The 15,717-nt window shown below is 37.2% G+C and overlaps 1 protein-coding gene across 1 annotated transcript in view; it reads right to left on the reverse strand.

Moving 5' to 3' along the window:
• LOC127414065 (lysosomal cobalamin transport escort protein LMBD1-like) overlaps window positions 1–15,717 on the reverse strand; it is a 129,444-nt gene that overhangs the window by 89,938 nt on the left and 23,789 nt on the right. Inside the window, exon 4 of the mRNA XM_051651773.1 lies at window positions 477–574. Coding sequence (XP_051507733.1) covers window positions 477–574 — 98 coding nt within the window. The remainder of the gene's footprint in view (window positions 1–476; window positions 575–15,717) is intronic.

Below are 15,717 nucleotides of genomic sequence, written 5' to 3' on the forward strand. Positions count from 1 at the left end.
TGAGAGAAAGGTTTGGAAAGAGAGGTGCTTTTAATAGATCTAAATAAATTCTAGGCAATGGAGGAAAATCTTCGGCACATAATCTGCACATCACTGTGGTGTCCTTAGAGACAAATATTTGACATTTGTAATAAGCAACACTATAGAGGACGATGTGCTTTTTGCCACTTTGTCAAACCTCTTGCAGATGGAGTCTATTTGAACTTGCTGGGTTATAAATGAACTGCCATAACTGTAATCAGGCAAATATCACTTAGCAATGCCTCAAGGGCATTTCTGTTGATATGAATAATATGAACTTTTGTAAAAGCAGACAGCAAGCCCTGCTTTACATACTAGTATAGTAGATACAGTTTATTTCCTACAAATTGTTTTATGCAGCTCTTTTCCTACCTGCTCTATACTGAAGCTGAAAAGGCAATCGGTTTTAGAGTGCACTGGCGAATTAGACAGACTGACAGGAAGGAGTGGTTTACCGAGCACTTGTTGCTGTTGTCTTCATCTTTTTCCTCATAGTAGAAATACACAAAGGGGATCCAGAGGAAAACACAGAACAGAATAATGGAATACAGAGCTGTGAAAGAGAAAAGATGGGACAGTTATACACCTGGAATACACTCAACAATCAAGATCCACATTACAAAACAGCATTCTGAGTGTAGCTGTAGGATGTTAGGGGGTCAATGATGTGATGCTTATTATGTGTGTACAGATCAATTAATTTTTCAAAATATTAAAATGCAATTTACACAGACAATGATATTAAAACACCTCTTCTAAGAAGAACCTGCTTTACATTTCTAAATGAAAATTCATTTTGATATGTTGATATGGGGCATAAAGTCAAAAAATTAAAGGCAAACAATATTTACAAAATAATGAACTGAAAATATGTTATAACGGTACTTTTAACTGAGTGTTTTCAGATTCATTAAATCAAAACTTGTTAAAAAAAAAAGCATAAACATTTTTCAAAAACAAAAGAAATCACCGAGAATGCAGGTATAGAATTAAGGTTACATTTTTAAGAACTTTGCATTTGTATTCTGAACTAGAATTTTACAGATTATTTACATGAAAATTTTATTTTTAATTGTCAACGATCAAGATCCATATTAAATACAGAAAAAAACAGCATCATGAATTTAGATGTTGTGGCCTCAATGGCGTGATGCTCATTATGTGTTCACAAATTGTTTTTTTTTTTTAAAAAAGCGTTAAAATATAATTTACCAAGACAATGACACTGTGGCAGACAAGCCTCTTGTTCATCATGAAAGGAGGAAGCAGGAATCGGGTTATCAACCAAAAAGACTTTAATTACAACTTAAACACAACACAAACACTGACGCACGTACTCTCGAACTGACATCCCCGGCTCCTCTTTATCCCTCTCCCGGCTGATTGGGCTGATTCAGCACCGGGCGTCCATCGTTACGGCCCGGCCACGGCCTCTTCCTCGTCACATACACCAAATGACCGATTCAGGCCGGGGAATCCTCCGAGCTGACTTACTCCCCCCTCCCTTCCTGGAGGTGAGGTGTTGCCCTTTCGGGCGTCATCCCACTGGCTGATCTTCCCTGCCTCCTGGGAATCAGAGTAGGACGAGGGGAGGGGGAAAGAGAGAGCGGGAGAGCCCGAGAGAGAGAGAGAGAGAGAAAAAAAAAAAAACACAGATTCCCGACCACGCTGCCACATGATCCTCAGCCAGCTGCAGTGCCCCCTGACGGAAGACAGCGGGCTCCTCCGCCTCCTGGCGGACGGCAGCGGGATTATTCCCCTCCTGGCGGACAGCAGTGCCGAGGACTCCATGACAGTGTGTCTTCCTCCAATCCCGGGTTTCGGCACCAGTATGGCAGACAAGCCTCTTGTTCATCGGGAAGGTCTCTCCCTCTCTCTCGAACCAGCATCCCCAGCTCCACTTTATCCCTCTTCTGTCTGACTGGGCTAATTAAGCGCCGGGCGTCCATCGTAACGACCCGGCCACGCCCTCCTCGTCAGAGACACAAAAACACCTCTTTATACGAGCATGTTTTTAATTTCTAAATTAAAACTCAGTTTGATATTTTTGTGAGGCATAAAGTAAAAAAAATTAAGGTAATATAAATGTATTACGTTAGTAAGTAAATCAATACATTTTGTGCAAGTAGGTTTCGTAGAATATCAGACAAAATGATAATTCGATTTTTTTATGACATGGTAAGGTTCTTTCAGGTTCAAGTTCATGTCAACTAGTATAACCCTAAGAATTTAGTTCGGCTAGTAATAAAGTTTTAGATACAAAACTTTTTAAATTAAGAAAAAAATTCTAAGTGCACCTTTAAGATGCGTACACTTCCATGTATCCAAAATATGCTTTAAAATTTGTATACAGTGTTTTCACTTTTATTAAATCAAAACTTCTTAAAATTTTTATAAATTGTGTTTCAAAATACAAAAGAAATCAACAAGATTGTAGACATATACAGTAATATAAGATTCAATTTTTCTGAACTTTCCGCATGCATCTTAGAGCGATAGTTCACCCATAAATGAAAATGCTCTCATTAGTTACTCACCCTCATGATATCCCAATTGTGTATGACTTTCGTTCTTCAGCAGAACACATTTGAAGAAAAACAGCTCAGTAGGTCCTTAAAATGCAATTGGATGGTGATCCGACTTTTAAAGCTCCAAAAATCACAGATAGTCAGCATAAACGTCATCGATACGAATCCAGCAGTTAAATTAATGTCTTCTAAAGCGATACGATCACTTTAGGTGTGAAAACATATCAATATTTAACTACTTTTAAGAATTTTTTTATCAATAACTACAATCCAATGCTTCTGGTAAGCTTCACGAGAGGGTGGAGTCCAAGCTTCTGTACAGCGTTCCTCCTACTCACTTGTAAACAGCGCTGCTCTTCCGGATGTGTCACACGTGCTTCGGTTCTCACGTGCTAATGCGATTACGTCACATGCGCATAACGCTGCTGACCGGAAGGATGATTTGGAGTTAAAAAGGTTCTTAAATATTGATCTTTCTCGCACCAAAATGATCGTGTCGCTTTATAAGACATTAATTTAACAGCTGGTGTCGTATGGATGATGTTTATGCTGACTATCTGTTCTCTTTAGAGCTTCAAAAGAGAAATCTCCATTCACCTGCATTTTAAGGACCTACTGAGCTAAGATATTTTTCTAATTTTCTTCAAATGTGTTCTGGGGAAGAAAGAAAGTCACACACAACTGGGATACCATGCGGGTGAGTAAATTATGAGATCATTTTCCTCTTTGGGTGAACTATCCTTTTAATCTAAATTTTTACAGATATTTTACATATTAACATAATGAAAATTATTTTTCCTTCTCAAGAATGACCGGAACATTAAAAGGCATTATTTTATGTCAGCAAACAAACATGAATTCAGTTGTTTGTTTTGTGTGTTTTCTTTATTCAATATTAGTTAATTAATTTGTTTGTAAGTTTGTTTTATAACAGTTACATTATCTTCATAAATGACCCCATGTAAAGTTTTCCAATTAAATCCAAAATTGCATTGGCATGTAACTTTTAATTGGCGGCTACCGGCTACACATAACAGGCTATCAGAGATTCCTAATGAACACAACTCAAGTGTCAACTCGGTTTCTGAACACATACAAGATTCCTAGAAACCAATAAAAGTCCCACATTATGAGTCATAAGCCCCAAACCGGAGATGAGCTGACATAATCAAGTTAAAGAAGCAAAGATCACTGATATTACAACAACAGTTTATGTAACCGACTGTGACAGGCAGATAAATTGATTTTGTTGATTCTTCTCTTTTCCTTTTATGCAATGAACTAAAATTGCCAGCTTGGCCTATTTCACTAGAGTGGATCTCACACTCTTGTGACCCTGTGAATCAGATCCCCTTGTTATCTTCATTTCTCATGTAGTTTACTCAGTTGATACAAAAGATATGAATTACACAATGCTTCTTTAGGCTGGAAAATGCATCATGGCAAAATCATGTTTGTCTACGTGTACACCAGGGTAGAAAAAACTGAGACAATATATTTTTTTTCATAACAAATTATATAATCAAGCATCATTGTAGAAAACATACCTATTGTACAAACCATTTAACATGGTCAAAGTCACAAATATGCTTACTTGATTAGTGACCTAGAAATAACGCAGAACATTAAATATTTTATATAAATTTTACATCATAACATAACAATTTCTTTGTTTTTAATTTTTCAAAATCCATAAACCATTTGTTTATTTCCAGGTTAAAGTTATATTTTGAATCCCAGATTTACAATGTAATATCAGACTTTTGGACCCCACTGTTTGAAGTGAATTAAGAAACTGCATCTGGATAGGACAAAAATCTCGAGTACACGAGTACAGAAATAGCCATATTACACAACACACTGAACATTCTTCAAATGGAAACAGATATATAATCACACAATGCAGCACAAAAAAAATTCTCCATCATTCTGTCCTCGGTCATGTAGGACAAAAAGCTCATTTCCGTAAACCTGTAAACATGCTCTGCACATATCAGTCAAATCTGTGCACGTGCGCTCAACCGATAAACTATCTGAAGTCAAAGCTAGATATTTCTAAAGAGTGGCCGAGCGATGTTCTGTTGAGCAAAACAAACATTTCTTTCAACAGCAGGTGAGGAGAAAACGACTTCCATCAAACATAATGGGAGGAAAACTATTATTGTTATTGTTTCAGGAGCCCTGTGGCGAGTGGGGGATGATTTCGCCAGCTGTTCGGGAGCTTTCAAAAGTAAATTTTTCTGATTGTTGCACTTTTTCTGGATTACTGAGAGGGATTCGGTCATATCCTGTTAGTTCAGTGAATCAAAACTGTTCATTAAGATAAACTCTGCACTCAACAATTTACCTTGTGGCATCGAATCATCACTGTTATTTCTTCAGTGTTTTGTGATTAAAGCATTTCTCATGGTTATGAGTATACTGAGAATGTGTGGAAACATTTCAAAGGGTCTATCCTATATCCTTTTGACACAAACACAGTTTGTGCTCGCAAGGAAAATCACATGCTATCAAACTGCAAACAAATCCAAGCCTCCCCGAATTAATTTTATGCAATTAGAAATAATATTAATTTAAAGAACATCTGTCAAGAGTCTCTATTTATGTAATTATCTGTGCTTGTAAAGGCAAGCATCACTACTACTATTGCTCAAATAACAAAGCTGTGACGTCAATACCATAATGATATCTGATTTACCCATTTTTTCAGCTTAGAAGTTTCCCAAAATGGTCTAGGTGGACTAGGGAGTGTCTCTTAGGTACATCACGCTATGTACCCTTTAAAGTAATGAATGAAAACCCAGTAAACACCAAGTTCTCAAACTTCCTCTACTCTACTCTTCTCTTAGCACCTAATGAATGATCCCATATTGTGTATCCTGAGTAAGCAAACCTTCTCTAATATGCAGTATGATGGCAACACTGTGAGGCATTATGAATTAATGGAAAGGAGTTGAGGAGCAGACACTTCAAGGGGCTACAAAGCTATTTTAGGCTGGAGGTGGTTTTCTACAACTAATGGATGTCTCTGAAGACAGGACCAGTAAACTCTAAATGACTCCCGCTGATGTGCATCTAGAAGAATACGGCATGCTTGGCTTAACACTTTCTAGAGGTAATAACGTGATTCATTAGCATAATTCTGAATGTGAAGTTAAAAAAAATAAATAAAAAAACATAATTAGACAATCAGGACAACGGTGGGCGCTATGGTATAAAGACTGGCATGTTATTTACAGCATTAAACATTAAGACAAATAAAGCAGGTAAAAAAGAAATCCAATTTGTCCTCCTCACAAATCACATTGTGTTTCTGTGTTAATTCCGAGCACCTGTAGTGCATTACGGTACCGAATGTGCACTAGTTAAAAACGAGACATGCTGTGGAAAATGAGGGCAAGTAAATGTGAAACTTAAATGTCACTGTTTCAATGACAGCAATTAGAGTTCCTGGTGAGATGATGGCTGCTTTTGCTCCTTCTATTGTATTTTAAAGAGCTGCAAGAAATGTTCATCTTGAATTGAATTTCATATTTCACATCAAAGTTAAAATGCTCTTGCCTAAGAATGTGCTACAAGTCACAGGCAGCTAAAATGTCAACTGGTGAGTAAGTTCATCGCACAAAGCAATCAAACCATGAGCTGGTAAGAAAACCCATGAATCATTTAAGAATAGTCATTTGATTATAGCTGCAGAAGTTTTCTCCATGTGGTTTTAAAGGAGATGTGTAACTTTTTCTATGTTAAAATACTTTTTTCATTTTGATCTGGACGACTTTTTTTCTTACGATTTTTTTTTATTTTTCATTATTATCATTTTTTTTTTCCTTTTTTTTTTTTTTTTTTTTACTTAATCCAATTGGAATAAAATTCCTTGACTTTGTTCTGGAAAAAAAAAAGAAAAAAGAAAAGGACCATTTTCTTTACATTTTTTTTTTTTTTTTTTTGGGGGGGGGGGGGGGGGGTTTATATCACTTTGTTACACTTGTTGTGTTCAATGACCAGCTATTGGAAATGAATGGATTAAACTCAAAATACAGAAATATTAAGTGTTCAGGAGCATCCCAATCCTTTAGATGAGCACATATGTGGATGTGTGTTTGCATACACAAAGTCCTCGGACATGTGCACACAAATAACACACACAAACACACACACAATGTGTGTTGAGTGCCCTTTTGTGCATCGTTTTTCCATGTGTACTCTTTGAGGAATATTTCAAGATCTACTTATCATATTATGTTGTGTTTGAAATCGTTTGAATCGGGATAGTCTGCTGTAAGTTATGGTATGTCATTGTCTATGTTATATGTATGTTTCAGAAAGTAATAAGGAAAAATGTGACAAAAAGCCCCTCCTGTTTATTATATTTGTGTGTGTCAGTGGAAATTGCATCCACTAATACTCACTGCAGTTTGGACTCTGACTGAAATATTGCTCATTGTATTCTACTAACTGAGACCTTTCCAACGATATATAACACATGGTTAGATCTTTTTTTATGGTTTTACCAATTCTGAATATAGTTGTTGTGGTAACAAATTTGCAAATGATGAGAACGAAACAGTTCTTATTTGTCAGCAAATTCAAAATCAGCTATATGCATTGTAAAGTCCAGATTTTAAGCTTTAAAATGAAACCTATTTTGTTCAGATAAAGCAAGTGGTTATTAATTTATGATGTAATTATTATTATTTTATTTATTTTTCCGCAGGGAGTGCCCTCCACTGGCCCAGTATAAGCTCAGTTAAAGTAATCCTTCTATCAATAAAAAATATATTTAAAAAAGATTTGTTTAAAAAAAGGAGTAATTACTAAAAAAGAAGTTGGTAAAAAGTTGAAATGCAAAATCTTGTGATAATATATGCATATGAGAGATTTATAACCAATTTTAGTGGCCCGGTCATTTTTGACCAGGAACACAATATGTGTTAGCACAAAACGAACACAACACAAGGCTTAATATGCAGAGACAACAATACTACTGTTCAAAGGCAAAATGTAGTAACTATGCCAACACTGAAAATGAAAAAAGTGGTTTCAATAGCTGGGTTTCCATCCACGTATTTTATGCGCATTTTGGGATATTGCATAAAAACCGTTGTATGGAAACACCAAGATGTGAATAAAATCACCAAAATGCGCATTAAACTTGGAAGGAAACACAGCTAATGTTACTTGGTTTTAGAGTGGATTTGTAGTTACTGCAATTTCCACACTCCTTTTTCTCTAAATCTGAGCATAGTTGAGTCAAACCCTTCTGTCACAGAACAAATCATAGGCTAAGATTTTGGTCATAACTTGGACATGACAAAATGTAGTTACTGCATTTTGACATTGCACATCAACATAGTCTCTTGACAACTCATAATAATTTGCACAAGATGGCGATATCATAAGATAATGTACAGCTTGGCTCGTTTTATTCCCAGAGAAACCAAACAATCAACAAACAGAACTTCAAATCAATACAACACAAGCATCAAATTTTAGATAGCCTCCTATCCAACACTTTATTTTAAGAAAAGAAATGACAATGAACAAATCTGGCTTTTAATTCCATATTAATTTATGCAATACAATTAATAACCTGTAATATGCTTCCCTTATCACGTTCCAAACCCAGATGTTTTCTTTCTTCAGTGGTACACAAAAGTAATTTTCCTATTAAAACCATGGTTAGGTTTAGGGTTTGAGTAAGGGGTTAGACTTTATGGATATGTTTGGGTTAGGGTAAGTGGTTAAGGTTAGGAAAAAAACCTATTATTACGACTTTTCATTAAACCAGGTTGGCAGGGCAATATAAATGAGCCACTTGTAGGCTCATTACCCAAAAAACGTAAATACTGTGGCTCTGTGGCAAAATGTTGCTCTGTTTGTTTGAGCATCCAGCAAACATTGGCTCAACCAATGGCATGAGTGTGGGGTGGGACAATTTGTTTATCTGACCAATGGCAGATGGGGTAAGTGTTTGGGAAAGCTGTTAATTCAATTATCATTATTGATGCAATTGTGTTTACTGACACAGATATTAAACACTTTCGCCTTTAAAATGGTGTCATTATCCTGTTTCAAATGTCAGAAGATGATGGATACAAAGGGCATGAGACAATGCAGCTATGTCTTGTATCCCCTGTCAACAAGCTGTCACTTGGTCTGTTTGCCTAGAGGCACTAAAGCGAACGCACACACACAAGCACGCACACACTCCTTACCATTCAATGCTAGTGGCACATATTGCAGTACTGCTCTTTGTCCCCAGTCTGTGAGCTCATGGCACCCAACGAATAGTAATATTAATCATAACAACATGAATATTAACACGGCAAGGCAATAGGCTACACTGCATTCCTGCAGATCATCAATTCCCATCTAAGCAGATCTAATGGAAAAGAACCTGACTGGGGAGAAAAGTTTAGCATATTAATCCCCCTGACAAAGAGAAGAGGGAGCTAAATAATTAAACGACCAACCTCATCCCTCCACTAAATTCTGGCTCCTTTTATAGCGCTCTGGCAATTCCCCCCCAGGTGTGGAGACAAGAGGGTAGATGACCCCGCACTGGAACAGAGAGACAAACAAATCGAGCCAGTAAAAATACACTTGAGACTTTTGGCTAATCTCCTAGGTATTGTTAATTTGATGATTATTATTTTAAAAGGGTTCAGAATTGCTACACATTCCTTCGAACTAAAATAACATACATGAGTTGTTTGCAAACTAAATCTGAAAGGGTGTCTTCAGGCGAGAATTTGTTTAATTTGCTCCCTCCTTTACAACTCTAATCAACTGTAAACAACTTAATAGCCTCAGACGTTGTCCGTTTGCAAAATGAAAGCAGAGACGATTGTTTAATTCCGATATATAGTTGCGAGGAATTTAATGGCGATGTATAAAACCAGTTGTGAGGGCACATGCTGTACCTTTTCTGTAGAACTGTCGGCTTTCCATTGTGAACCCATGCACTATGGGCCAGATGGCAATGGAACATTAAAATCACGCACTGTAAGTGTCAAGGGGTTGAGGTGGGGTTTGATGCTTCGTTACATCTCACCTTTCTATAGAATTGACAATGGGACAATATCATCTTTAAGTGTAAAATTTGATAGGATTTTATATATTTAATCTTAAAGGGATAGTTCACCCAAAATTGAAAATTCTGTCATCATTTACTCAACCTCATGTCATACCAAACCCATATGACTTTCTTCTGTGGAACACAACAGTAGACATTAGACAGACTCAGTCATCGTTCACATTCATTGTAAGGAAAAAATATGCATTAAAAGTAAATGGTGACTGAGTCTGTCAGTCCCTAACATTCTGCCGAACCTCTGCTTTTGTCTGCACAGAAGTCATACAGGTAATAAATAATGACAGAATTTTCATTTGTGAGTGAACTATACCTTTAAATGCAAACTCTTTATTTTTTCCACAGATACAGTATTTGGCAAACTTAAAGTAATATTCCAAGAATATACATAATTTAAGGTCCTCCACAGAACATAATTATGACTCATCCGTCAGTTTATAAAAACAAAGAAAAGCATGCATACAGTAATGAACTTACATTGGAAACTTATGGGGCAAGTGTATATATAGCAAGTTGTATCCAATCTTTCTATTCATGTCATGTAAATTCAATAAACATGTTAACATTCGCAAGATATCCGTACAACATTACAAGTAAGGGACCTAATGCAACTATCTTTAAAGCACTAATAACAAGGAGCAAACTCCACCCACAAGAATTATGCTGGTAAAGCTTAACCAGAAGCTCATTCACCTAGAAGATTCCCATCTCAAAAGGACTTTATTGACCATTTTTTACTGAATAATTAATGTAAAAGCTTTCACAATAACACAAGCTTCACATTTCTGCCTTTTGTAAATCCCCCGATACACTTGCCCCATTGACTTCCATTGTAAGTGCATTACTGTAAATGTAATTTTTGCTTGTTTTTACAAAATGAAGGATGAGTCATCTTCTGAATCTGTGGCAAGATAGGTCTGAGCCGTATTTAACCATGAATATTATTTTAATAATTATTTGTATTTAAAAGAGCATTATGACACACAGAACCAATGGATGCTCACTGAAGAGCGGGTCTTTTATCCGAGTAGGTCCCTTTGCACTGGCAGCCATGGACTGAAAATTAACCAAGGTCAAGAAGCTTTGATCAAAATTTCCTCTATTCATTTAGGCACATACAGACCTTAAACTCTAAATCTGCTCAAATGTCACAGCTGGTTTATGTGAAGGAGGCGTCTACTCGTTCAGTAAGAGAAGAAAACAGTAGTGAGGTGGAATTGATTGTAACTAGATTGAAAATTAGCAATCTGCTAAACTTCTTGTACTGTGTGGGGCCTGTCAGATTGCAAATCAGGGCAGGCAATAATTTTCCATTGTAATTGGCTCTTAGAAGAACTGACCTCTGGGGACCAAACATCCTCTGAAAGGAGCACTGCAAGAAAAGACTCGCATTCAGTGATCTTCAAAGAAAGAGACCGGCAGAGCACATTTCACTATCAAACCAATGCAAACAGAAGCCAAAACTATGCTTCGTTTTTTTCACAAAGTGCAAAGGTGAGTTCTTCAGCAAATACGGTGTGTCCTTTAAGACTAGCTACTGTATATACACTATGTGGTCAAAAGTTTGTGGACACCATATGTGCTTGAACATTTAATTTCAAAACCACAGGCATCAATTCCCCCTTTGCTGCTATAACAGCTTCCACTCTTCTGGGAAGGTTTTCTACTATACTGTATGTAGTAACATGGCTGCAGGGGGGCTGGTTAACATTTGGCATTCTAATTCACCCCCAAGATTTTCAACGGGGTTCAGGTCTGGGCTTTGTGCAGGCCAGTCAAGTTCTTCCACACCAGACTCAGTAAACTATTTCCTTGTGGACCTCACTTTGTTCACAGGGGCACTGTCATGCTGGAATAGAAAAGACAGACGCACACAATGTCCTAAAATACCAATGTATGGAGTAGCATTGTGATTTGTCTTTTGGTGTGTCCAAATACTTTTGGCCATATAGTGAAAAACTACTAACTGAGCCAAATGTCACAAAAATCATTTGGTTCCAAAAGCATAAATGTTATTACCTACATTTGTGTCTGGAGCATATTTTCTTTTTTTATATATAATTATGAATCAAACTAAAATAACACTATGTAACACAATTTTTGTTCCTGGGTAGTAAGTGTTATTTCCTAATTGCTTATGCCTCAAAAGTATACTATTATTCCCCACAAACTTTGCTTTTGTGACCAGGACAGTGATATTTTGAAATTTACCTATTTCCAATGAGAAAATGGGCGAATTTGTGTCTTTTCATTCACATAAAGTCAAACAACATATGAATCCAAATTAACATGTATTTATATTAAAGTAATACAAACATGACTACAAAAGATTTAGAAGTGAGTAGTTTTTCGAGATTTACGATTATACTGTAAATCACTTTCACGAATCAGCCCCCAAATGTAGTCTCACATCATGTTCTCGTTATACTGTCCTTGGTAGCGGCGTTCAAGTCCAGTATATCCTGATGGAAGCGCTTGCCTTGCTCCTCCAAGTACGCTCCCATGTTCTCCTTGAATTTATCAAGATGAGCATCAAGGATATCAACTTTGAGGGACATCCTACAGCCCACTGTGCCGTAATTCTTCACCAGAGTCTCAACCAGCTCCACATAGTTTTTGGCCTTGAGATTGCCCAGGAAGCCCCGAACCACTGCGACAAAGCTGTTCCAAGCCACTTTCTCCTTACTAGTGAGCTTCTTGGGGAATTCACTGCACTCCAGGATCTTCTTTATCTGTGGTCCGACGAAGACACCGGCTTTGACCTTTGCCTCAGACAGCTTAGAGAAGAAGTCTTGAAGGTACCTGAAGGCTTCCGACTCCTTATCTAGAGCTCTGACAAATTGTTTCATAAGGCCCAGTTTGATGTGCAGTGGTGGCATCAGCACCTTCCGGGTGTCCACCAGTGGCTCCCACTTGACCTTGTTCCTCCCCACAGAGAACTCGGTCCGCTGTGGCCAGTCCCGCCTGTGGTGGTGCGCCTTGGTGTCCCTGCTGTCCCAAAGGCAAAAATAGCAGGGAAACTTGGTAAAACTGCCCTGGAGACCCATCAGGAATGCCACCATTCTCCTATGACCTCCCAGCCGTACTCATCATACTTCAAGGCGTCCAGCAAGGTCTTGATGCTGTTGTAATCCTCTTTGAGGTGCACCGATTGAGCCAGGGGAAGAGATGTGTACTTGTTACCATTATGGAGCAGCGTGGCTTTGAGGCTCCTGGATGAGCTGTCAATGAAGAAGCACCACTCATTCTGGATACAGGCAATTTCTATTGCCTCAAACAGACTGGTCACATTGTGGCAGAAGCAGAGCCCATCGTGACGGGTGAAGAACCTGGAAAAAGGTTGGTGACGTTTCCTCTGATCTGCGACTTGCACACTTTCATCCAACAAGTTCCACTGCTTGAGCCTAGACGTCAAAAGCTCAGCATTGGACTTGGTGAGACCAAGATCTCTAATCAAGTTGTTGAGGTCTTTTTGGTTGGGGTAGTATGGGTTTCTCTCTTCAGCTCCACCTCTGAAATCCCTCAAAGTCCATATCCTTGATGCTCATCTTGATAAATTCAAGGAGAACATGGGAGTGTACTCGGAGGAGCAAGGCAAGCACTTCCATCAGGATTTACTGGACTTTGAACGATGCTACCAAGGACAGTATAACGAGAACATGATGGGAGACTACATTTGGGGGCTGATTCGTGAAAGTGATTTACAGTATAATCGTAAATCTCAAAAAACTACTCACTTCTAAATCTTTTGTAGTCATATATGTATTACTTTACTATAAATACATGTTGATTTGGATTCATATGTTGGTTTTTTTCTGACTATGTGAACGAAAAGACACAAATTCGCCCGTTTTCTCATTGGAAATAGGTACATTTCAAAATATCACTCTCCTGGTCACAAAAGCAAAGTTTGTGGGGAATAATAGCCATTTTCTATACTTTTGAGGCATAAGCAATTAGGAAATAACACTTACTACCCAGGAACCAAAAAAATAAAATAATTTGTTACACAGTTGTGACCAAATTTCATTGCATTGAAATGTATTTTTCCATTTAAAAAAATCACAATTGAATTAAATTGTCATCAAAGCAAATATGTACAGCCCTACTAGCAGGTGTTCTGCTTGTCATTAGGCCATATTGATATGTGTAAGTGTATTCATAGTGGGGTTACCTAATAGCTAAAGAGCCTGGGTGCCAACACAGACCATTAATGAACTAAAGAGCAGCTGAGATCTTCCTCTCACCATATCACTATTGTTCCCTTGAGCTAGACACTTTATACCAGAATAAGTAGAGTACAGCTGTTCAAAAATAGGCCTAAAACTCTTTAATTACCAATGCTAGCAAGAAAATTACTTAAAACCTTTGCAACTACACAACCACTATGTAATAGTTATCCAATTTGCAAATTAAATGCTCACAAGTAAGGAACAAAATAAAATTAAATGGTAGAATTTAAACTGCATGCCCACTTTTGCAACTGAGCATGTCTGATATCAGATTAAAAAGAAAGCACTGTTCGCTTATGAAATATGGAAACACGATGGGACTCTGTGTCCATTTATACAAGAGGGAAAACTGTCTCAATTTCATGAAGAGGTGGTGTAATACCAGACATGAATGGTGAATTAATGTGAAAAAAGCACAAAAGGGAGGTAAAATCATCTTCATGCAACACTTTGTGAAATAAGGCAAGGACCCTGAAGACTGACACTTCAAACATTTTCCTGAATTGATTTCACAGTTTATTACCTGCATGACCCATGCCTTACATATGCTTTCAAATGCTGGATTAAAGAGCATTTGCTGAACATCCTCTTTAAATGGTGACCCTCCTATGAAAGAAACTTCAATGTGTTGCAATTCACAAGGATTTATAAGTCATTATTGCATGAACAAAAAGAATACTCTAAGTAGCATAATCCAGTCACATATAGGATGGTAAATTTGAAACAAGTAGAAAAATCTATGTTCGTAAACCTACTTTCCTTTAGAAAACATTTAAATTTTTTTATCATTTACTCAACAAACCCATATTATTTTCTTTGTCCGTGAAACACAAACAAGATGTCAAACTTTATTGGTCTTTTTATTTATAAATTTTTTTTGTCCAGCCTGGTCTCATGAAATTTACGTGAGCTTAGCAATGCTTTTGCAAAACTGAAATTACGTGCTTCATTATATGTTTGGCTGCAGTTTTAAAGTGAAATGTCCAGTGGGGGGTGCCAAAACCGAATTAAATGTGGTTGTAATCAGACAAGGTTTTTAAAGTGAATTTTAGATGGAGGTTTTAATAAGTCAAACATATACCTTCCTAACTTAAAACTGTACCCTAAACCTAACCAATAATGTCCAAAAAGATAAATGAGAGTTCAACAAAACAGAAATCCTTACCCTTAACCAACGCCGAACTGATAGTGTTTTAAAATGCAAATTCAAAATAAAAAAGGAAAATCCACATTAACTGAAGCAATCACGTCATTCTGTGTCACTTCTGTGCCACTTTTACTTTCGTGTCTTTGACTGAATTCGAACCGCAGTCGTTGAACTCAAAGTCCAACGCTCTATCAGGTGAGCTACCAAGCAAGCTAATAACTTAGGAATAAGTGTGTACATGTAGGTGGGTCTGTAATACAAGTGTTAAAATGTTTTGTTTTTCAAATCTTGCATTAAAGTATCAGAGTTTTGATATCATAACCTAGCGGGGGATGAGCAATAGAGTGAAAAATAAGCTTTTATAAGATCAAAATCAGCAATTGTACTTGTGATTTTTGTGCCAATGTTTAAACCACACAGTTGTTGTAGCACCTCTAGTGTTCATTTCACAAGGAAACTGCAGCGATACGTAGAAAGCTGCACGTTAAAGTCAGTTTGCAAAACTGCATATAGAGCAATGTTCATTCTATGAGACCAGGTTGCTTTTATCACTTTTGGAGCTTGATATTCCGAGTCCCCAATAACTTTCATTGTATGCAATAGAGCACCCAGGTACGATCTGCCTAACATCTCCTTTTGTGTTCCACAAAAGAAAGAAAATCATGAGTTTGGAATGATATAAGTAAATAATGAAAG

This window comes from Myxocyprinus asiaticus, chromosome 23 (assembly GCF_019703515.2).
Source record: "Myxocyprinus asiaticus isolate MX2 ecotype Aquarium Trade chromosome 23, UBuf_Myxa_2, whole genome shotgun sequence".
NCBI lineage: Eukaryota > Metazoa > Chordata > Actinopteri > Cypriniformes > Catostomidae > Myxocyprinus > Myxocyprinus asiaticus.